At 46.0% G+C, this 25,251-nt stretch overlaps 1 protein-coding gene and 1 long non-coding RNA gene across 3 annotated transcripts in view; one reads left to right on the plus strand and one right to left on the minus strand.

The window, feature by feature from the left end:
- The window catches only part of LOC119383875 (uncharacterized), a 303,069-nt gene that overhangs the window by 260,735 nt on the left and 17,083 nt on the right, over positions 1 to 25,251 (plus strand). The window contains exons 1-2 of one of the 2 annotated variants that reach the window (XM_049412696.1): positions 7,051 to 7,228; positions 20,512 to 20,678. The exons of the other annotated variant lie outside the window; for it this stretch is intronic. Coding sequence (XP_049268653.1) covers positions 7,115 to 7,228; positions 20,512 to 20,678 — 281 coding nt within the window. The 5' untranslated portion in view covers positions 7,051 to 7,114. Of the gene's footprint in view, positions 1 to 7,050; positions 7,229 to 20,511; positions 20,679 to 25,251 lie in introns of those variants that run through there. 2 annotated transcript variants of the gene reach the window in all.
- Positions 1 to 25,251, minus strand: part of LOC125757261 (uncharacterized) — a 319,798-nt gene that overhangs the window by 246,095 nt on the left and 48,452 nt on the right. The window lies entirely within an intron of this gene.

Raw genomic sequence — 25,251 nt, forward strand, 5'->3', positions numbered from 1 at the left:
ATTGGCGATATATCTCCAATAAAATTTGCCATGACTTTGAGGCTTACTGATGAAAACTAGTAACACAAAAGCACGCTTGGAGCAGTATCTGACCCGTAAAAGTTGCCATATTAAACTCGTCTGGCGTGCGTGGAAAACGCTCGCTTTCCTCCGCCAAACGCCGATGATTTATCGTGCCCCTACTAAGATGGCGGCCGCAGCCGCCATCTTTTGGTGGGCATGGCGTCACTCTTGCGCAATAATCGCCACTCCAGCAATTTTTTTTAACCTCCTTGGTTGCGAAGCACTCAAGCAGTGTTTTTTTGTTCAAAGAGGCTGAAGACCGCTACATCTATTGGTTTACTGCGGCGTTGCAGCTTTACAGGTTGTATTTGACAGTTTTAGCAAAGCGTCGTGCACTCACCGCTGCGCATAGATGTAGCGTTCCATGCCAGTGCACGAAACTGCATAGATTTCCCGGCTTTTGATAAGCGCTACTCGTCACAACTCTTTCAAACCGACCGTAAAACGACGGAGAAGCTAAGTAGACGCACCATCACGCTCAACTGACTCGACAAAACGAGAAATGTGTTGGGGGCAGGCCACTTAGACGGACGCACCTGGCGTCGCACCAGATGGTAAGTAAAGTATTTCTCACTCAATAGAGTACTGTTATTACCATTGATAGATAATGCGTATTTTCGAGGGAAAGACGAGCGTGCTCGTTTTAAGTGTTGTAAAAAATAATACATTATATCGTGATGCCAAATCTGGAACACAATTGTAGAGCCATGCATACCGTGGTGGTTGAATTTGCCCAGGTTTCACTTCCTTTTTACGGTCACGCAAACTTTTTGCAATAACTTTTACGTACATATGAATGAAGCAACATTTAATTGGAAATACCTTGATATCACGTTGTTTTACACTCGGCAAACAAGCGTCGCGAATCTCAAGAACGAAAGCCATCCGAAGCAAATCCGAAGCCTGTACTTCCCATCATTCCCATGGTGGCTTAAGCGCCGCTGAAGGAGCCCGCATATACAATAGCGCCAGAATCCCCTTTAGGTACTATAGTAAGAAACTCTATGGGTACATACGCCACTTAATGTTGGTACGCAAAACGGTAGCGTACGATGCATGCGCAGTCGCGACGAACGCGAACGCAAAGCTTTGCGTGCCCTATTTTAAAACTGCCTATGAATACTAGGGTCATTGATTATGACATATTTTGGCGTCTTTCGAAACGACAGCTTTACATCATAAGAAACTAGCGCCTCACCGCGGTGATGCAACGTAAGACCACGTGCACCCAAGTTTTGGTGACGTTAAGACCACGCATTTTGAATCGGGGCCTCGCGAAGGAAAATGCGGGAGTGCTGCGGTATTAAGAAGTGATGCCGCAGGCACGGTTCCCCTGGTGAAATGTCTGCGATACACCCGCCTGCGAGGCACCTATTTTACTGTAAAGAGCATGCCACCGCAGAAAAAAAATACTGACTCGGTGCACGTTTGAAGTGAAGGCAATGTCAAAATAAGTAGTCTGCTGGCTAACAGACCCCCAACGATTTATTGAGCGCAAATGGTCGTCTTGGAGGTGAAATATGTACGCACTGCTCAGAATTACTGTCCCGTCTATCTTCCTTAGGGTTTGCCTTCCTACACAACTCAGCCAGCCTCCCACACGCACGCACGCACGCACACGCACGCGCACATACATAAACAAACAAGCACACATACATAAACAAACAAGCACACGCTGTCGACGCTGGCGCGTCTCGCCCAGGTCACCATCAAACAACCAACGAAATATCTGGATCTCTGGGAGCACAGTGTCCAGGTGGGCAAGGCAAACGTCGAATGTGACCCCGAGACGTGTGGACGGGAAACGTAAATGCATGTGCAGTCCTACCTGGAATTTTTGGTCAATGACCTTTGGAGCTGTCCGTGTCTACGGCATTCGTTCTTGCGATACTCGAAACACCGGAGGTGTAAACACAACTGTTTAACGACGTGCTGGCACGTAATGCATTTGAAATCGTCGCTCCTAATAATCCTACACGAGCTGACCAGTACACGACAAATCATTTGAATTTGCGACGAACCAAACAAGACGATGGAAGTCAGAAACAAGACAATGGTGTCACGCCATTTGGAGCTACGGTGATAACACTGAGATTGGCGACGTTATCGTTACCAGCGCATCGTCATTCGGGGGAATGGGCTGGTGTTGAGGGTTCGTTGAACGCGTCAAAGTACTGTCGATGTAGCACGGCGCTAAACGCCCTCCTGAGCCTTCTTATGCAGCCTTCGAAACCAAATAGTAACTTCTACGTAACGCATGCAAATCATATTTCGCTGAAAAAAGCTTGAAATTTAAGTCGGCAGTCTTTTAACTCAAGGATTACACCAAAGCAAACGGACGCCGATAGTGCACCCCTACCAAACACCCAAGTGAAGGGTCCGTGTCGCCACTAGAATAGTGAATTCGTATTCCTGCGGATGGGTGACCCATCGACCAGGGCGTATGGACAAGCTGTTGAGCGTAGAAAGCCTGCATAAGGCATGGTGGTCCGTAAAGGCGGTAATATGTCGGCCATAAGGATTTGCTTACTTATTTTATTTCATAATTCACCAAAAAACCCCTGACGGGGTATTTCATGGGACAACAGGAACTGAAAGTAAAGCGATGTACGTTTACACATTATAGTACAAGATTATACAAAATAACAAACGCGATCTAACTACAAAAAACATGGCTGATCCCTCCGTCGTAGCAATCGGTATAACACGAAAGTGAAACATGTGTAGACAGAAGTTGTGCGTATTGTGTAGTGATATATGAGAGTTTCTACAATGTATATTTGTGTTTGGCAGCTATAGCACCGATTGGCGTACATGCACCCATGTTGGCGCCTAGTTCGTAGAGTTGTTTTGCTTGAGCCGCAAGCGCGTGCATCCCGCTGGCCTCTGTCTTGCTCCACCAAGGCACCCCATTCGCCCGTCGAAATCCTGTCCTTTCTGCAATGCCTATTGCAGCAGTTTTGTTAGTCGGTGCTCTCGCAATCGAAGTAGTCGGCGGCGGCTTCCACATGTTCGTGCATGTGAAGCCGCACTACTCCGATCAGCCGGCGCACGTTGACACGAAGCGAAAGGCAAAGAACGTACGCCAGCGCGGCCAGTGTCCCTCGCTGGTATCGAGACGCATTAACCATGACCTTCGATATCGCGCGCAATCTCGGAGTAAGCACTACTAAGTGTCGATCGCGGCGCATTACTTCTTTTCACCTCTCGCATACGGCGGCACCGCCCCGCTCCGCCCCGCCTACCTACACCGCCAACAGAGAGCACCGTGCGAGACAGAATGTGTGAAAGATGTAAGGGACGTTCATGACGCGGCCAGCATGTGCCATGTAGCTTAGTTTGTTTCGCGTCGGGCGCTTACCGTCGCGGCCGCAACGTACGCAACGTCGTGTGTTCGATTCCCAGCGCCGGTCTCTTTCTTGGTTTCTTTTTCTTTCTCATCCGTTGGCGTTCATTTTATGAACGTCATATTTGGTAACGGAAGTGCTTTGTGGACCCAGACATAAAATACTTTCGTGTTAAAATAAATAAACAAGATGAAAGTGGAGGAGAGATAGAAGATTGCCTAATGCAAACACAAACTAAGGGCACTAAGAAATACAGTATACAAGGAAAAGAAGCAAAACGAACTCTTGTTCGGAAGATAGAAACGTTTGCGAATGACAAATCAAATAATATGAATCAGCGTGTACAATGGTCATGAAAATCGTTAACAAAAGATTACAATAGGAAAATTATACACTGAAGAAACGTTAAACAGTACGCGTGATGGATATTACGAAAGATACTAAAACGTCGTGAAATCGGCTTGAGTGGCAATATGGGATTGCAGGTTACTCCATGCAGTTATTGTTCAGGGAATGAAGAAGTTAGCATAACGAGTTGAGCGGCAAATGTATACATTTTATCTTGAAGATATGGTATGTGCGTGGAAAGACAGTTGGTTCTTCGAAAACGCCGTGAAGATATGGGTGATAATAAAGTTTTTGAAGAAGCGAAAGACAGACAATTATGCGGCGATGAGATAAGTCATCAAGCTGAGCTCGAGCGTTTAGTCCTAAATTGCTACACTCGGGTACGAGTGAAAAGAAAAACCGCTTTTCGCCATGAAAGGACCCCCCTCCAGCCAATGAAGTCACCGTGTCATCGTGACGTCTCGACCGACCGCCTTCGCGCTGTGCTCACGTGAGGAATCAAAAGCGTGTTCTTCCGAGCTTACGGGCCTCCACCAAAATGGCCGCCTCCGCTGTTCGTGACAATCCACCGGCGGCGTCAGTGAGTTCACGCTCTCACAAGCTGACTTTAGTGCCGCTGATCGAAATTTGGATTCCACGAAAAGCCTTGTCTGTGTGTCATGTACAGTGTTGTGTAAGGACCATCGCCGTGGTGTTCCGTTTGTTGGATAAGCGCTCGGCGCTGCCTAGGAACAGCTGCCAATATTTGCGCCGTTGATCGGCGCTGCAATACCTTGTGGTCGTCATCATCCTCTGCGTGTGTTTTGTGTTGAGCGTGAGGCGTTGCGCGTTCTGCCGTTTGGTCCCTCCTGCATCTGTGGTGTACGTGGCTACACACGCCTGTAGTCAGACCAGTGACTGCGACACGTGGCGATAACTGCTTCTTCAGTTCTCGTTGATTACGCTAGTAAGTTGGCGATATTACTGTTGTGCATAGCGCACGACGTTACCGGGTGGTTCCCGCATATTGCGTCCGCAAAAACTGATGGCTCTCTAGTTGATCATCTCTCAAGTGTGACCGCTTTATTACTCTCCCATTTATTGCTCGCCGGGGCGCGATTACGCCTGTTTTTGTGCAGGCGCTGCCGCACAAAAACGATACCGCTGTGGTTGCAATTAACTACTCAAGCTGATCAATAAGCTCTTTCACGTGTTGCATCCTAACGGGGAAATAAAAGAAATTCAACTAAAATTTTATCTTCGCTCAAACTGAAGGCTCGCGGAGGAACTTCTTTACGGCGTGGACGCACTCATAGAAGCTTGCGTCCAAGCGCTGCCGGCAGGCGCAATGCGGTCGGCCACGAATCACGATGACAAGGCGACGTCTTTAGCTGGAGGGGGGTGCTTTGACGGCGAAAAGACGCTTTTTCCTTCACTTGTACACCAGTATAGTACAGGACGAATAATCCGAAAAGATGAAATGGACTACACGTTTTTGTAGAGATTGAATTTCATGGGTGATATAGATTTGTGTGGGACCCCAGATAGCTGGTGCGTACTCGACTTAAGGGCGAATTAATATGATCTGTGCTAGTCCACGGAGAGTATCTCAAGCATGCCTGAGGTTACGTTTGATGAGACCTAATGAGCGGTTAGCTGAGCTGATGCCATTGTCAGGCGGATGTGATAATGCCACGTAAGGTCAGACTGTATGTGAACACCAAGGTTCGTATATGAAGTTGTGAGTTTAATAGCGTTGTTATTGGGATTACGTAGGATGTCGGAGTACGGTGGATGTGCCTTGTAAAGAATAATAAGTGTGTTTTAGCTGTATTACGAGTTGTCAACCATGTTGACCACCGTGCATTTGTTGCTTTAATGTCAGCTTCAAAAATATTTTTCACATTGTCACACGAAGGTATTTAATTTATTGCACAGTCATCCGCGAAAAGTCTGATGCTAGAGGAAACATATTTAGGCAAATCATTAATGTAAATTAAGAAGAATAAAGTGCCAAGAGAACGCTGCCCTGCAGAACATCGGATGTTACGTTGGTGGAGGTGCTTTTGTAAACACACGTGTATTGTAACCTGGTTGAGAGGAAATCGTGAATCCATTCACTAACGATTGGGTGCATGTTAAGGTTCATTGGCGTTATTATTCGCCTATGGCGAGGAACGCGATCGAAGGCTTTTGAGAAAACGAGGAAGATTGCATCAAGTTGGAATCCTAGGTCTAGATAGGAATGTAACTGATGTAAGAAGGCTTGTGTTTCCCATGAATAACCCCGACGGAAGCCATGAAGGTATTTAAAAATAATTCTGTGATCTTCTAAGTAGTTAATGATTTCAGTGTACAGGATGTGTTCAAGTAATTTTCAAGTAGTACTAGTTATATAGAAATGGGGCGGTAGTTTAATGGGTGAGTGCGATCCCCGGTCTTGAACATGGGTACGACTAAGGGTATGGTTATGGGAATATGGGTTCGAATATGAATACGAATATGGGCACGAAGAACGAAACCACTGTAGAGACCGAACCACAAATAGACAATCCTTCTTAGTGATCGTCTAATTCCCGGCGTTTGTCAGTATGCGGCTTACATACGCGATGACCATCTCACGTAAGGATTTCGCTTACTGTGGGAAATAAACTAAATCCCGTCACCACTATCGTCCGTTTGCAAGAGTGTACATACGGTTACATCCGAATGGCGAAGTACTGATTCAGAATTGTGTGCATGTTTTATGGGTTATGAAAGGGAACATTTCTAGTTGCTTCGCGCTACAAATGGGTATTGGTAATCATCTCTATCATAGCTCTTTTTCCACTTTGCGAGATTACGCACTACTGATTGCCTATGTTCAGTGTTTAGGTGCTTCATATTCACTAATTCACCCTTGCCCCGCCAGTTGGAAGCTTCCTGGTTAGATCAATGCGTACAGTGGCCGCAACGGATGGGCGTACGCTTCGCGTCCCATCGCGAACCAGGATGAAATTTTGACCTCTAGGAAACTTTACTTTTCGATGAATACGTATTGACGTCGTTGTAGCTTTGCGCTAAGAGCAGACGAATGCCGGTTTGCCCTTTATTAACTCTTCGACCGCCTTGCGGATTCCTTTGAACTGGGTGATTGTAAAATCTGTTCATTGTTTATTCAAATAAATGTCACATAGGACGTCATAACCTCTGTGCGTCTGATACACAGGAATATCAACAAATCTGCACGTCCGATTTACATGCTTTAACGAGGACCAATCACATAACTAGAGACTTTTTCTTTCTTTTGTACAAGTGCAACATTTCATCCTGAGTAGACAGTATAAATATCGTGTCCCAAAACGGCCTGGATACTCTGAAAGCAGGCAGACAATCTGATGGCGACTTACACAGCACTTATGCTTTTGGCCCTTGCAGTGGCAGTGGCTTCCTTAGATCTGCACAGTTTGATCGAAAACCCGGATCTTTCTCCGTTTCAAGACCCCTCAAGGGTGATTATTTTTTCAGTGCATTGTTATTAGTGCGAATGAAGCTTCGTTTTATGATACTGATTGCTGTTATAGAAATTTGCTTACCAATTGCTTCGCCACACTTCTATATATTGGTATTCGCAACGCACACGCTTTGTCATGCTGTTCCCATAAAGTTTTATTATATCTTCAGAATTACGTTTCAGCTGTCACTGTATGCTAAACAGATCCAACGTCGTAAAAAAAGTGAGGCATATTCCGCACATGGTGGAAACTCATTTCATGCGATGCAGTCAGGGAATGGATGACAATGCCGCATTTCATAGTTTGAGCCAAGTCTTACGAGGTGGATCTACGGCGCTGTGTAAATTTAGTAGCTGTACCCACGTAGTTTGTTTACTACACTGGCGTGTAAACGGTAGCTTTGGTCCGACATAACGTCTGCACTAATGTCACAGAGCAGACTTCACTGAGATCGAAACTAAGTGTATACAGCGTTTGTTGGCCTAGTCTTGCGGTTACAAGCAACGCTAATTTATAGCTTGCCGAGTCATTGGAGTCCCTGTGTAATGTTTACTACAGTGGATAGCCAACATTACAACCAGAATTGCGATTAGAGAGGCGCTACCACGCACCACAACCGATGTTAGGCAGTGGTTGATGTAATAGATCTACTTACGATCTGTACCGTGCGGTTGCTGCCTGAGTCGTTGCAACACGTTTGTAAGCGTCTCTGCCCTACTATAAAATTATTAGCTATGACAAACGGCATGTCTTTCTCTTGTTTAGCCTACGCAGAGTGTCCTATAAAGTTTTCGCTTCTTATATTTTTACTGTTCCTGGGTTGGCATAGACTGTGAATCACGTATGGCGCATACCCGCGTTCCACGGACCATGTACGGCACACCGCAATACAGGAAATTAAGTGTAAAACCAACGAAGCAAATGCACATTTGCGTGTGCCAGTTTTATTAGCAGCGAAGCTGTTTAAAGCGCCCTTAATATATCCAACGAGAAAAAAAGAAAAAGACTCCGCGCTGCGATACCCCGCTAGCGAGCCTGCTGGACTCGACTAATTTAAGCTACTGCACGACGTAGTGCGGCCGCAACAACGAGAGGCGACTGTGTTGGACTCGACTGGAACTTGGCATCCCTTGGCATTACTTCGTATCGCCAGGACTAGCTAGGAACCACCGATCAGCTCCGCTGTGCCTTTAGCCCTTCACCAGTAGTGCAAGCTACGCCCGGCTATTACTTTTTTTTTTGCATTACGCCCATTATGCACGCAGGAATAGGTAGCTCGACTAGCAGGGATTCGGAATAAACATTTCTATATTCGACGTTTTAGTGTATGACGGTTCACTATGGTAAAGCCAAGCGGTGGCATTCAGTTCATTTGCAAGAAAAGCCGGACTAGGAATGTTGGCCGTCGCATGTTCACGTTCACTGACGTCCTGATGTTTTCGTCCCAAATAAATATGTTGTGTACGTGGTGGCCATTTGCGCGATAAAATCCGATGCGCGGTAGCATGCTGAGGCCAATATGCTTTGCCTCATATGGACACAAGCTGCGGCCCGGGACATGTCGGTGCTAAGTCGTCAGCAGCAAAGGACCAACTTGTTGGCGTTTAATGCGCAAGCAGGCACAGGCATAGCGTGGAAATTATGGTGGAAAGTGAAACACCATATGTTTAGAAAGACAGCAATGTGTGAAATAATACAAAATGTCACGAAAAAAAGAAAGAAATCTAGTACACATGCATTATAGGGATGGTCAATTAAAATTTTAATCGATTAATCGTTAATCGATTTCGCCTATAATCGATTAACTTGCTTTTTGTGGAATGTTTTAATCGATTAATCGACATTTTTAATGGGTTCTTTAAAACAGATATCTGTTCGTTTGAGAGCCATCGTTCGCGTTTATATGGACCCAAATCTTTTTATCCGACGCGCTGGCGATCGAAAATTCCCACTTTCGAAAGTGTCGACGACGGGCCCGTTGTGTCCAGTGTGCGAAAATGCCCGCTTTCGCACACTGGACACAAGGGGCCCGTAGTCGTTGGTTGATGTCGTGGATTCAAGCATCTGTGGCCGTAATCGCTGGACCATTCGGCAGCAGGTCGTATTTTCTCGAAGCCTGCCTACTCGAGCTCATCGAAACCGGAGGCGCGTTCGGGGACCACACTGGTTGGAAAGTCGCAGCTGAAACATGCAGTGTGGCGGAGGGTGACGAAATCCCGAGGAAGGTAAAAGAGAGACGAGGAGGAAGAGGAATTAAATAACACGCTCGCTCTCGTAAGCTCGGCATCTTTTCTTGGTTTGTCGGTTATATATTGTGGAAGCCCTACATAATAATGTAATTGCGGACTGACGTGATCTTTTCCTTGAGGTCATCCATGCAGAGATTACACAGAAACATACTGGCCTCAAACAGACCATCGGTACAGGCAATTTCACGAAATAGAGTGACATGATTTTCTGCCTGCCGGCTAGAATAAACAGCAGCTGCGCCAGTATAGACGTCAGACTCTGGAGTTTCCAAGATGTGTGGCGCCACCTGTCGGAGAAGTATTGAGTAGTGCATAGACCGACTCTCTCGCATAGTTTCCTATGGGACCAGGTGCAACTAGCGAGTGCGAAACAACGATTGAGCTTAATATCGCGTGTGTTTGCGCATTTAGCACTCAGAACGAGAGCTGTGAATTGCTCTCCGCTAGTCGGACGCGCCACCGAACCGTCGTGAAGTGCTTGCTGGATAATTCGCCTGAACGACGGCGAAAACAGCAGCAGACGAGAGCCCTCCGCACGCTACGAAGAAACTCTGCAAAAGACGCACTGTTGCGTTGTGAATTGCCGCGGACGTAAAAGACTGAATAACAACGTTCAGTTTTACCGATTTCCATAGTTGTCGTACGAAGAAGAAAGGCGAGAGCGCTGGATACGGGCCGTTGCGAGCGTGTTGGGTAAGCGAAGTACCCGCGTTCTCCACAGCCGGTGGCACCGCGACGAGTTGGTCGTCACAACACAGCATCGCAGACGTATGTACGTTTTGAAGGCTCAGAGTTCTTGTTCTAACTAGCTAACACCACGTGCGTCATACAAGTAAATCGCAGAATGTTGGTCGTGACCCCCTTCAGGTTTGTTTCGCCTGTGTCCTCCTCGGTTGCCGTAGCTATCTCGGAGGCCACGGTTTTGCCTTTGGTTGTACCCCGCGAAAGTGGACACGCACGTATCCCCATTTGCAGTACATACAAACGGAAGACGACCATCAAGAGACCATTTGAGGATGCGTAATAAAACACTCCAATGCACAGGAAGCGAGAGATGAATTAAGGGAGAATGCAACTGAAAAGGCGAAAATCGCCGGGGCCATTCGCCCCTGATGAACCGAGTTTTGTACCACTGATCGTAAGATGCATAGCTAAGTAAATTGATCGTGTATGTAGGTACTTTATCGCTGTGACATACGTATATACCCGATTTTAACGCATTTAGGCTCTAGAGAACGGATGTCGGAGGGCTTGCCTCGAACTCGGTGTCGTGTGATGCTCGCTTGTACTTGCGAGTTGCAGCGCGCGGGAATAACTAAAACTTATTTTGCATCGTACTCGCAGTTCGCTTTGATCAGCTTCCTTTGTTTCTGAAGCGTGGATTGGCGGAAGAAGCTTTCCAGGTCCTTGATTTTCAGGACACCGCGCCTCGACACCAACGAAAGAGGAGGGTTATATTGCGGCCTATGCACATTCGCTTGCGGGCGGCTCTCTTTGCACTACCCAGTTAGGGCGAGGGCTACGATGAGGGCGCTGGTGGCGGTGTTTTTCGCAGCGCCGCCTGGGCAGAGTCTGACGTCTATACTCCGAAGGTTTCATATGATCGTTGCCTTAACACGGCGCCACTCGCCCCGTTTCAATCGTGCGTACAGCCTGAAGTGTGAGCGCTATCAGTGCATCAAGCATCAGAACATAAACTTCGCGACTGTCCTTCTTTCTTTTCACAGCAGAAAATGGGGACCTCTGGCTGAAAGCTGTATTTCTCCCTAAATATGCGACCATACAGTATTACTAAATGCTGCAAGGTCACTTCTTCAATAGTAATGCACGGGATGTTAGACGTTCGGTAAACCAACGCGTAAAGTTGCGGATTACATAAAGAGTCTATAAGACCCTTTTCACAATTCGCGAGTGCGCATTCGTGCGCTACATTTTCTCTCAACTAATGGCAGCAACTTTCGTGCTTCAAGTGCTGGCTTCGAGAAGTGCTTGCCACATTTACTACACCTTGCAGTCTTCGTTTTCTCATCTTCAGCGAACAACGGTCACAATGCGCTCTTCTTACGATTTCTCGGCATTATGACATCGCAAAGGTAGCAGTGTAGCCACCAATGTGTAATAATTACACAATATAACACGCACGCAACGCAAGCCCCGCGATACTCAGGCGACGCTCAACCAGCTTAAGGGAGAGGCGGTGAAGGCAGTAGCAGCAGTAGACTGTGAGCCGGAGAAAAGCGGGCAAGTTCATTTCTGCCTCGATTAGAGTTACTGTATATGCTACCTTTAAGTAGCAGAGTTGCGCATAGGTCAGGCTAGCAACCACAGCTATGCGGTGAAGTCGCACTCCGTATTTGTAGGCGACATGGCTATTGTGTCGCCGATTAACATGCCTGTCGTGTCGAGAACCGGCGTCCAACATTAGCTGCCGATGACTAGTGTCACTTAAGTTCGCTGCAGCGGCGGCGTCTGGAAATAAAACAATCGGCCCGAGCGTCAGCTTCTCCGCAATGCGTGGTCGCTAGCAGCGTGTAGAAGACCAATGCGCAACTGTGCTACCTAAAGGTAGCACATACAGTAACTCTAGCCTCGATGGGGTGGAGTCGCTACCTGCTCGGCCTTGAAGCATTGGGGAGTGCTTGGAGTTGGACGCCGTACGCGACGGAGATGAGGGCGAGTTCATATCTTTTTCTTTGGGGTATGGCCGCCGCCAGCTCCGGGCTCGTTCTGCTAGCGCAGTAATATGCGCTGTAGTGAAAGCAGTGAAAGAGAGGCTATGTGCACGGCATCTGCGTCTCAGGATAGCGCGCATCGCAGTCATGCGCTCCGGCCAAGGGGCGAGGTTGGGGGCGGGAGTGGGGCGTGTCGTAATCAATTTTTCCAATAGATATAATCGATTATTTCGATTAATCGAAAGACATAAATCGATGACGATTAATCGATTATTTGTGGACCTTTAATCGATTAATAGATTGATCGTTCATCGGTTTTACCATCCCTAATGCATTAGGATTGTTTAATGGTCACGACGCAATAGAAGCAGCGAGAAACTATTCATAGGTAGAAAAACTAGGGCGCCAGACAAATTAGAAGTCGCTAACCATTCGTACGAGTATGGTGAACAGCGGCTAATTAAATATAAAAAATATGATGGCAGCTTCGCACTAGGGGTGCCAAGCCTGAAGGAACAGCGCAGCTGGGTGGCCTTGCTCGTTTCTCTTTATTTTATTTTTTCTTTCTTCTCTTTCTTTCTCTTTCTCTCGGTTTCTTGTATCCCTTTTTTGTATATATCTATTTCTTTCCGTTTCTTCCTTTCTCTCTATATTTATTTCTCTACTCGCTCTTTCTATCTTTGTCTCTCTTTCTTGCCCTCCTCTCTCTTTTTGCTTCTTTTTCTCTGTTTCGTTCATTCGATTTCTTTCTTTTTCTTTATGTCTTGCTCTCCGTATTTTCTATCTTTTTCGTGTATGTTTCTTTCTATCTTTCTCTGTCTTTCGATATTTTTATGTCTTTATTCCGTTTGTTTTTCTCTATCTTCCGCTTCCTCTTTCTATCGCTTTCTTCCACTCTCTCTCTCTTTCATTCTGCATACTTTCTTTCTCTTTCTTTCTCTCTCTCTCTCTCTTTTTTACGTGTTCGTTTCCGCTTGACGCTCACACATGTACATGGTTGTGTACATGTGTGAGTGTCAGTTTAGGACGACGGTGCACAGGTTACCGATAGCTTAAACAGCTTCACTGTCAAAATTAAAGAAACCGATGACACACGATTTTCCGGCAACGTTCACAAGTCTTGACAGATGAAGGTGAGCAGTCCCGTGCAGTGCTTGCAAACCTTCTTGCGTCGGATGGGATGTCAGCGCTGTTTTTCCTGGGAGTCTAGTTCTTACGGTTTCCCTGAAGTGGGTTGAGCTACCTTAAGAGGAAATGCCCCAGTGTTGGTAGCAAAGCAGGTTTGACGTATCTTCCTCAAATAGTCTTTGAGATAATGTTAAGCAGCCAGGCGATACTAGGCGATGCTAAATGCTTCTAGGAGGGCGACGGGGTTCATCTTCTATGCAATACTAGACGAGACAAGACAAGCTAAAATGGTTAGCAGGGTGATCTTCTGCATTTAGATAGCTATTCACTTCCTCGGGTCCTCTGCCCGTGGGAATGGGGATCCAATTAGTGCGCCTAATATTGTCAAATTTAACCCGAATATAAATTTGCGACGCCCCAACAGACACAGGGCGACAGGGCACCGGTGTCCCGTACATACCTCGCAGATGTGCTCTTGTGGGCACTATCCAGTGACTACGTTCCCGGCCGGCGCATTTCACTGTTCATACGTTGTTCAGTATAGTAGGCAGTGATCTCTGCTTTGAACGACTCCCGCAGCCCGCACCGGAACAAGCGGACAAAACATGCTTAAACGGGAAGTGGTCCAATATGAACAACCCTTTCGGACCTGCTCCGCTCGAAAAATACAATCGGCTCTTATGGGCAAGCGTTGCCCCTTAAAATGAGGTTGAACAATATAAATTCTTTGGCTGGGGCGCCCGTTAAGCAGCGTGCCACCTCGTTCAAAAATGACATTCCCTGAAAAATTCGTTACACCATCATAATGTTTTTCCAGCTTCTCCTTTGACATTTTACTCCTTCTATCACGCTCTGTTTTAAAAGCGAAGTGGTTTAGGCAGACCGTACGGCCGACCCCGCCGCCAAACTATCATCATCATGAGCAGGTACGTGCCACAGGATTTGGGCAAATGCCACTACTCACCGCTGCGGCGTGGCCTTGTCCCGAGAACGGGACAAGGCCCCGAGAATGAGCACCGGCGGCGCGGCAGTGGCGGCTATGTGACGTCACGGCAAGGACTCCCTTGCTCCGCGGCTGAGGATCGCCTTTGTCTGCGCCCGCCGTGCACCCGCTCTTTTGCGATACGGTGGTGATTACTGCTCATTCTTTAGATGCAAATCTCCCAAGGTAGAACATAGAAGATTTCACTACCAGCGAATGTTCAGTAAGCTGTAGAAAGTTCAGATAGTATAGCTTGATGGGCAATGTCCCGTCCGAACGGAGGATTCCCTGTGAAAACGGTGATGCAGGACAGCAAGAGATTTGTTTTTCACCTCGTACTCCCAGAAAATCTGACCAGATTGGTCGAAAGTCATGTTCCATGTAGGTACTTGCGTAAAAAAAAAACGCATAAACCTTGGTTTAACACAGAAATACGCAAACTTATTAGGAAAGCTAAACGAGCGTATAAAATATTTTCTGCTAACTCTAGTTTGGTAAACCAAAAGCGCTTAGAGGGAATAAATAATTTATTAAAAGGAACAGTTAAATCGGTGAAAGATTCATTTTTGTTAAATTAGGCAATGACTTAAAAGGAAACCCGAAGTCATTCTGGAAATATGTAAAGCAGAACCGAAAAGAAGATATATCTATGCCAGCTTTAAGTGTCGACGGCGAAACCGTGACGTCAGACTTCCAGAGGGCGGAATGCTTTAATCAATATTTTCAATCAGTCTTTTCGCATGAAACTACCGAGCAGACAACGCTTCTAAACAATACCGCTCAGAGCAATATGACGCCAGACATTCAAATTGATGTTAGTGGCGTCGATTCGTTATTACGCCGCTAAGACGCAACAAAACTAATTGGACCTGATGGACTATCCCCAGTAGTCCTCAAAGAGTGTCATGACATCATTGCTCCGCATTTAATTATCATCTATAAGCTCTCCCTTGAAACTGGTCTTATCCCTCAGGATTGGAAAACGGCAAACGTTACACCCGTTTTTAAAACTGGAGACAAAGAACAGAGCGAAAATTACAGGCCAATCTCTTTAACGCCAATATGTTGCAAAATATCTGAACACATTTCACATTCCAACGTATATAAATTCCTTGATTCAGACGCTTTCTTTACTCCCGCCCAGCACGGTTTCCGGAAAGGTTATTCCTGTAGCACCCAACTAATAGAATTTCAGCATTTCGTATCCAAAGCCATTGATAACGGTAGTCGCGTAGACGCGGTTTTCATAGACTTCCAAAAAGCATTCGATACTGTGTCACGTAAGCTCTTGGATGTAAGGCTTGCTGCATTAAACATAAATAAAAACGTTCAAACATGGATACGAAATTACTTAAATGGTAGAACCCAGTCCGTCGTCCTAAATAATGTCAAATCTCCGTCAATAGCAGTGACTTCGGGAGTTCCCCAAGAAAGCGTTTTAGGGCCCTTATTGTTCCTAATCTACATAAACAACATAGTTGAAAACATCAGATCACCCATAAAATTATTTCCTAACGACTGTGTCATATACAGAGAAATTGCGACTGTAAATGATATACACACTTTGCAAACCGACCTAGATCGCATAGCGGACTGGTGTAAAAAGTGGAACATGCATTTGAATATTAAAAAGTGTTGCAGCATGAGCGTCTCAAGGAAAACATCCAAATCAGAGCATCAATATAACATCTACGACGTCCCTATCAACATACACTGCGATTATAAGTATATCGGCGTTTACTTTACCGAATCGTTTACATGGAACAAACATATTGACACGGCCATAGAAAAAGCTAGTAAGACGCTTCACTTTATCCGCAGGAATTTCAAACGGTCCACGCGCGAAATCAAGGAAACCTAATATTTTTTGCAAGTCAGATTCATACTTGATTATGCATGCGTAATATGGGACCCACACCAAGACTATCTTATAAATAGACTTGCAAAACTTCAGAACCAAGCGACAAGGTTTGTTTTAAATAATTACAACCCTTACGCCAGTGTTTCTGAAATGAAGGCCACCATGAGATGGGATCTGCTCCGTGTACGTAAACAGAAACTACGGCTGTTGCAGCAGATCTATAACTCTAACACAGGTATTAATCGTCATAGCTACTTTGTTGAACCATCCTACACATCCACTCGCTGTGATAATAGCAAAAACATTTCTACCATTGAATGCAGATCCAACACTCTTTTCTACTCGTTCTTCACTAAAAGAATAAGAGATTGGACCAGTTTAACAGAGGACTTAGTAAATATAACAGATAATGATTTTTTTTCCGTGTTGTGAAATTGTTCTTGCAACAACAAATGTATGCACTACGTGTCTCGAAATTGTATTTGGTGATGTATACTCATGTTACTCCTGATAATGTTATATTGATATTTCTATATGTGTGTACATATATATGTCTGCAAGCGTACCTTTATTCTGGTTATGTTTTTGTACCCCACCCACCCTAAGTAATGCCCATATGGCGATGTGGGTAATCTGTAAATAAATAAAAAAATAAATAAAAGCATTTACGCTAATGGCTCTAACTTCATTACAACTTGGCGTTGACTCCACAGTTAGAACATGTCACCCGAAGAGTTACAAATGAACTTAGGACATTTTCAATTCACTAATTACCTTGCGGATTATCGCACAGGTTATGCCTGTCTCTGCAGATTATCTAGGCGATTTGACTGAATTGCGCTTCTGCAACAGGAGACTTTAGATGAATATGTCTATCATGAAGAATCGCTTAATTAATCCGGAACATTTAACAAAATAATGTTGCCACACACACGCAGCGGTTTCGGAAATGAAGGAAAGAAATGTTAATTTCAAGGGCTCGTTTTTCTTTGTTATACACAATATTAATGAACACTAACAGACAATAATGCCAAGGAGAGCATAGGGGATGTTATTAGTAGTAAATGTAAGGTAAATGTGAAGAAAGAAAAGTGGACGAAAAGATAACCTGCCGCGGGCAGGGACCGAACCTGCGGTTTCGGAAATGGTAAGATGTTACTATGCTCGGATTATGTAAAGATTTCTCGACAGCCGTCTGAGATTATGTGACCGTGCGCCCTGCTTTGCATGACCTGCTGGTCCGATCAACCACCGAATCACAAGCGCTAACGTGAAATTCACGTGGGAGCAATGCTGATCGCAATGGTTGGCAACAAAACGCGTGAAAGTCGAATTCAGGATTCTGATCTCTGTGGATGGCGCTCTCAGCGACGTAGCCCACGTAATAATTAAACGTCCTTCTCGTCAATGATGCAATACCTGGTCTTGTATGTTATGTCCACATACAGGTTGATGATGCTCAGAGGTAATCAAATGCAAAGAAAATTAATTTAGGACCTGGCTATCTAAAATGGTACTTACGAGTGTAACAACACCGTTGCTATGATGCGTCATCAGGATACAATCTGACAGAATAAGAAGTTTCCCCAATGAACCTGAACTTGTTTTTGTAGTCAAATGAAGCCCCGAATTTATTGCGAGGAAAACGCGAAACTAAGCAGCACGATGAGAGAACGAGTACACAAGAAAAAAACCCACAGCTGGAGCAGTATTCTCGGGGAGTGCTTTCGAGATATTTTGCGAGCCTCGACGCTGCGAGGGTTCTTGTTACTGTGCGCACGGCTTGACACACCGGCAAAAACACTGTCCGGAGAGACGCGCCTGCGTCCGATGCAAATAACACTTGTGGAGGCAAGATCATCATATCTCTAAAAGGAGTCGCGCGTGAACAAGGCAGCCTAATCATTTAAATATAGTATCTTACGTGTCAAAACTACGAATTCATTACAAGAAACGCTGTGCACTAATCCTGACCGTAATCCTGTAGAATAGTCGTGATTTGTTAGCGTGCCGTTGTACCTAAGCGCATACATGTTCTCGCTGTTCACCAGGTCGTAATGGGGCAGCCGTGGCCGAGAATCGAACCCATTCTCGAGATTAGCAGCGCGACACCACAAACCTGATCACAGTGTGTACAACGGAGCGCGGGCGCCGTTGGCGACTGTAATGCAAATATGTATAGCAGCTGTTTGCAGTTTTACTAGAAACATTATCGATGCTCTTTTGCTTTTGCAGCTTGAGACAGGCGAAACGCGATCGCAAACAGCGCAACAGCGCACGAAGGGAGCGCATGTTCTGTAGGCGCGCCACGGTGGGTGTCAAAGAGTCAGTGCCGTGACGTCATCCAGGCTTCCCGCTATGCGGTGCCTCCCCCCCCCAACTTCTCGGGGCTATTAGTATAGTGTAGCAAGGGGTGTTACAAAGGGAAGTGAACGTGAGGAGGAGGGACAGGAGAAGGGGAGAGAGTAAATTGTAGCACACAAAGAATGAGAGAAATAGAGAGAAATACAAAAATAAAAAGACAGACAGAGAGAACATCAACGAAAGAGAGAGAAAGGAGTAGAGAGAGAAGAAAGATAGAAAGAGAGAAATTCTGGACAAAAAAAGACATGGTTGATCCCTCCGTCAGAGGAATCGGTATAACACGAAAGTCAAACGTGTCTTCACAGAAGTAGTGCTTATTGTGTACTGATCTATGAGAGCTTGTACAATGTCAATTCGTGTTTGGCAGCTATAGCACCGTTTGACGCGGATGCACCCATGTTGACAGCATGTCTCTATCGTGACGACTAAAGCCCATGATCATGATTAAACCGTTGTGGTAGCTGAAGTGTGAACACATATTTGGACAAAGCGAATCATGAATCCCGCGTAACGATGACATCAACAAGCTCATAATGAACACTGGTACCCGATATACATTTCTTCAAAAATTAAGGAGAGAAACGGCACGGCGTGCGCTTTCTAGTAATGGGTAACCGACGCCTGTGTTCATGCATACACCACCACACTCAGCTTCAGCAACACGGGAGCTTGAGCCGCAAACACGCGCGTCCCGCTGGCCTGTGTCTCGCTCCACCAAGGCACGACATTCGCCCGTCGAAATCGTGTCCTTTCTGCAACGCGTATTGCAGCAGTTGTCGCCTTTGTTAGTAGGTGCTCTCGCAATCGAAACAGTCAGCGGCGGAGAAATCCTGTTGGTGCATGTGGAAGCTGCACTACTCCGATGAACCGGCGCACGCTAACACGAAGCGAAAGGCAAAGAACGTAACTGTGTCTAGGGTGCCTCGGTAATGCCAGCGCGACCAGTGTCCCTCGCTGGTGTCGAGACGCTTTAACCATGACCTCCGATATCGCGCAAAATCTCGGATTAAGCGCTAGTAAGTGTCGATCGTGATGCATTACTTCTTTTCACCTCTCACAGACAGCGGCACCTACACCGCCTACCTACACCGCCGAGAGAGCACCGTGCGAGAGAGAATGTGGAAAGATATTAGGCACGTTCGTGAAGTGTCCAGCAGCTGCAAAGGTCGATCAGTCGGTTTAGCGTCAGGCGCTTACCGTCACTGCCGCAAGGTCGTGGGTTCGATTCCCCGCGGCGGATCATTGTCTTGTTTTTTTCTTTCTCGCCCGTTGGTGTTCATTTTATCAATGTCATATCCGTAACGGATGTGCTTGGTGGACCCCGGCATAAAAAAATTTAGTGTTAAAAAATTCTTCGCGAGGCGGGACTAGAACTCGCGTACCCTTGATGTGAAGGCGAGCATCCTAACCACTGAACTATCCAGGCAGGCTAGCAGAGGATGCGAGCTGACCTAGATAGTCATGGGGCGTGCTAAGAAAGCGCGTACTCCCTAGGTGGAAGCCGCGCATCTCGAACCTAGACGTGTTGGCCGACGGGGCGTGCGAGTGGCGAAGGGCCTGTCCTTCGATGTGTCACGCTTTGCGGACCTTAGTGCAAACATTAAAATTTTTAAAACAATAAATAACCTTGCCTTTTACCATATTAAGCTCGAGTCGGGAGGAACATACGTTAATCAGTCACACACACGCACTCCGTCAGCTGTGAGTATACGGGACTCTTATTTCTAGGTACACATCATTTGAACGGTTACTAAACTGCGACTGCACTAGTGTTTATCTCTGCAACGCTCATGACAATTACTCGCAGTAATAGTGGTGCGACTGTACAAGAGCAAATCTTAAATAGAGCATTCTCAAATGTGGGAATCGTTACGATATCTCGTAGACAACTGTAGCTAGCGAAAAAAGATAATAAGTACAGACGTCACTGCATTGAGGGAAATGAGGCGAGAGAGACTGTGCCGAACCATCACTTATGCTCCTGGCAGAATGCAGTACATATGAATGTCTCTTTCTTGTTTCAGTTTATTTGGACTAACAGTAGTGTTTATCTTTTACGTGTATCTGTACCTACGGGGACGAGGCAAAATATATCAGAAATACCCATTCCCTGTGTGCGCTCACGATATTGGAGTAATGCAACAGGAATAACTGAGCGGTCTCTAGATGTTTATAATAAAACGAACCACAGGTAAGAGTTCCAATATTGTCGAAAGAATTAAAGCGTGGCCTGAAGGCTTATTAACCGAAAGAAAAATCACGTCACTTCTAGTCGGCACTTAAACTTAGATCTTAAATATTTTAAAGACAAGAACAAACTGCGGCAGCACTTAAATACAAGTCTGTGTTGGCGCGCTATAATACACAAACTGGGAGGCATTTTAAGCATTTCAAGTATAATAAATTTGGTAGAAATTAATTCATCCTGACAAGATACTGCCGCGTTTTAGGCGTTACGAAGAAAAATATTTACTACTAAGCTGTCGGGCAAAATAGCTCCGAAAAGTTCGAAATACCCCATCGTGGCCCACAACATGCCCTGTTAAGGAATATTAAAGGTACACTAAAGAGCCAAAGGATTTTTCTGATATTAGTAAAGTACTCTTTCACGGATTTTTTCTATTAGTAAAGTACTCTACACCATAAACACCACGCTTGCGCCCAGAAGACGCTTACTAAGCGAGAAAACGCGCAAAAACTAAATGTGGGTGGCGACGCCACCTTGAAGTTTCCGCACCATTCGCCGTGACGTCACGTTTTGACGGCGCCTACTAGGCACTACGTTTTTCCCCTAATCGCTAAAAACGACGTAGATTGTCCTATGAGGGGGCCATAGGCTTAACATACCAAGTTTGGGGTAATTTTGTGGAGCCAATTACGCAAGAATGCAATAAGTACACCTTGAAATACGTGACGTCCCGCGAGGAGATTTCGGCGCTAAATGAAAAATGAAACTTTGAACTTCATTTTCGCCTCCATTAAAAAACCTATGATGGCTAAATTAACAACATTAGAGTTCTCAGAGCACAATTTATCGATTTAAACACATTCATTATTTCTCTTTAGTGTCCCTTTAAGGCAGCTTCTAACTAGTGGTCAAAAACCTAAAGGAACAGCGTAGCTTGGCGGCTTTCGTTGTTTCTACCGACTTTCCCATTTTTTTTTCTCGCTCTCTGTCTCTCCCTTTTTTATCTCTATATCTAATCCTTTCTCTCTCACGATTTGCCAATTCCTCTTTATATATATGTGACGCTAGATGTGGTAGACGTGCTGTGGCTCAGACGCCATACTTTTATTCCATTCACGCACATACTTCTTCATCGTCGGCTTCTACAAGCCATCCCTGCATCCTGCATACGTCACAGGATACCCCCTCCCCCCGGAAGAATGCGCGAATTACGAACAACAAAGCATGAACAAGCAGTCTTAGAAGCAAAAAATGTCGAAATGCACAGTAGTTCCATGTCACACTGAAGGTACGTTAACTTGCACAAAAGAGTTCACAGAAGAGGGTAGCAGTCCGGTGATATGTAGGAAAGCTCTGGTGGGCGAGGCTGGCTGTTGCGTTCAGGAAAGCTCAAGCATGCTTTGCACATGGAGAGTGACGATGACTGGGTTCTTGGAAATGTCACAACTGAGTAATAATGCAACTTGAAGCATCGGAAGCTCGGCTGTGGTGGACGTCGCATTCCTTGTCCTGATTGGCACACAGGCAGTGCTTTCAGTTTCCGTGCGCGTTGACGGAGATAATCGGACGATGCTCGAGTCCTTGCGAGAAACAAGGGGTGATTACTTGTCTTTCTTGGTGTCTTCTGAGATGTGGGTGGTGTGATCGCAGGCGCAGTCTTGATTGCTTGTGCAGAACGCGTCTCTGACGACGGTCCTTTATGCGATGATGCCTTACATTTTGACGACGTCGTCCTTTATGCTGTGATTGTGCTTTCGACGAAGTTTTCGTTGGTTGTTGTGCTTGTCGGAGGACCGATTGTAGTCCTTGAGGTTCGTCGACTTGTCTGTGCTGGTCTTGCTGATCTTGCCCAGGAAATTGATCAAGTGGAGCCCCTTTCGAATCGTGACGTTCCTTTTCTTCGCAAGTTGATGTCGTGTCTGGTAGGTAGCTGGTGCATGGTGTGCTGTTGTCTTGCTTGTCGGGAAACGGAGACTTGGCCAATTGTGAATGTGTGTCGCTTTGTTGAACTATCGAGCAAAGTCCTCCCGAAGCCTGAACTCTTTCGGCATGGCAGTGGCTTGGCAAGATATGTTCTCGATACTTCATCTGGTCCGTCACGCACGTAATGATCCCGTGAGGCGTGCGGGGAGAGTTACGAGCACCAGAAGAGCCACTTGACGCAAAACCAGGAGGTGGGCTGCGTATGCGAGGCGAGAAATCAAGGGCAACAGGCGCTTGAATAATGACTCGATTTCTTTAGTGCGATGAAGAGGTAGGCGATGGCGACTTTTGTGCGGATGGGAAACCGGGTGGAAGGTCGGGTCTTGTGCGGCCGGGATGCATTTTCGTGAGCATACGCCTTACTTTGTCCGTAGGGAATTGTAAATTCATGCTTGGTGTTCGGGTGCGTGACAACTCTTTGTTACTGTGACGGCTGAGTGCGATTGTCTCCGGATGATGACTTATAAGCGAGCCTTCGTCGTAGTCTTTAAAACGGGTGGCCATTTCTTGCTTGATTTTTGCCCATGATTCGTTGTTTTCAAATATGTGTGTGAGGTAAAATCGGAATGCCTCACAGATGACGTAGTCATTGAAGTTGGTGACCATCTCCCGTTCCGACCAGCATGCAGCGGTAGCGTGGAGCTCGAATAGGTCGAACCACTCCTGCACGGGTCCATCGTCCGCTGATCCGGCGTACATGGGGATGTCAAGGTCAGTCGATGGTTCGGTCATGATGCTGGTCGGTGTGTTCAACAGGATCTGCCTCGGTGGTCTACATGCGGTGAAGATGTCTTGCTGAGGTATTTGCTGGTGATGTGCGGCTGATGAGTCGGCTGCCAGGTCTCCATCCTGTCGACTTGTGTGACGCTAGATGTGGTAGACGTGCTGTGGCTCAGACGCCATACTTTTATTCCATTCACGCGCATACTTCTTCATCGTCGGCTTCTACCAGCCATCCCTGCATGCCTGCTTACGTCACACACACAAATATATATATATATATATATATATATATATATATATATAGTTGTTTTTGTGTCTTTCTTCTCTGTCTTGCTGCCACGCTCTCTATTTTTCCACCTCTTTCTCTCTCTCTTTCTTTTCTTTCTTTGTCTCCGTACTTGGTCTCTCCCTATGCGAGTTATTGCATACCGTGCCCTAGATGTGTTGTGGAATCGCAGCACAAGATGAAGAAGAGGACGAAAGGAGCGCTTGACGGTAGAGTCATTGCGTTGCACGCGCTAGGCTTTAAACTTGGCGCCGCGCATCATGATGATGTTTCTGTTCATGCCTAACGGATTTTCTTTGAGCATAAACAACTCTGCTGTTAAAAATCGTGTGTCACGTGTTCAGGCGTCGTAGCTCAACTTTAAAGGAGCGAGACAAAAAGGCACTGGCGCTGAATCTAATGTCCGCCATTAGGCAACTAACTCATAAAAAAGCGACAGTCTCGCCTCAGGGCCGAAGCAACGAATGCTTTAGCAAGAAATTGGAATGTCACAGGAAGAACGGCAAGGAGCTAGAAACGTGGTGCGCGCTGCTCAAACACAAATGACGCAGGAAAAGAAAACACACACGGCGAGCGCAATCTAACAACTGTCGCATCCCGACACATGCAGCGCTCTGGTAGAACACAAAGATGAACGCACGAAAAGAAAGCACAGGTACGCACAGGACGAGCGTGAACTGTCACAGTTGTTATTTCAACTCCTTTCCAAATGTGGCCGCTGCAGCCAGCAAGGTGACCTTCGTGTGGTCTATAGCATCAACCCTAACTCTGCTGTGAAAGCACAAGACGTACCAAACTCCGCCTCAAGGGAAGCCCGCGAGCACGGTCGGTGACTCCCTGGATGTTTACAGTTTGCAGTTAATTTCTTTCTCATACAGAAAGACGTACATGAAAGAGATACATCCGACTTGTCAAAGTACAAGTCGGATGCGCGCATCCAAAATCCCGCGAAACACTAGAGAATTTTTGAATTGTCCACTCAAGAAATTTGCCAGCCGCCAATGTATATGCGCAGAAGGCAAGCCGCTATCGGACTCTTGCGCTCCCGTTGACTGAAGACGCTGTGGCGCCCTCCTTTGAGCAGCAAACGAAATCGGGGAGCCCGTGAGCACAAGAGAAAAAAATTAACACGGCGCTTACCAGTGGCGCGTGAAGCCGCGGCTCGAGTTCCCTGCTTACGTCGATGCTGTTCACTAAAATAAAAATTCGTTTGGGTCTAGTTGGTAAATATTGCTAAGGCTAAAATTACAGCGCAGACTCACTTCTTTGACCTTCTTACGGTTTCTTTACGTTTTTGTCCCTTCACACATCTGAACATGATTTCATGTCTTCGCGAATCCAATACACTATCATCCTTGTTACACGTTTTCGTTTAGAGATATTTTTGTGTGCGCGTGTGCGGTAAGGTTTCTTTGCGCTTATATATGCACTGGAGTATGACAGAATAAAGAAGTGTTAGTGAGCGCTTGTGTCGTATGTTTCGTTTCTTCGTGGGTGATTTCGGCATTTGTGCTGTAATTTTTTGCCTCGCGGTTCTGGTTGCGGTGTAACATATATACTGTGATTCTGGTTCAGCCATCTCGT

The sequence above is a fragment of the Rhipicephalus sanguineus genome, chromosome 2 (genome assembly GCF_013339695.2).
Source record: "Rhipicephalus sanguineus isolate Rsan-2018 chromosome 2, BIME_Rsan_1.4, whole genome shotgun sequence".
In the NCBI taxonomy this organism is placed as follows: Eukaryota; Metazoa; Arthropoda; class Arachnida; order Ixodida; family Ixodidae; genus Rhipicephalus; species Rhipicephalus sanguineus.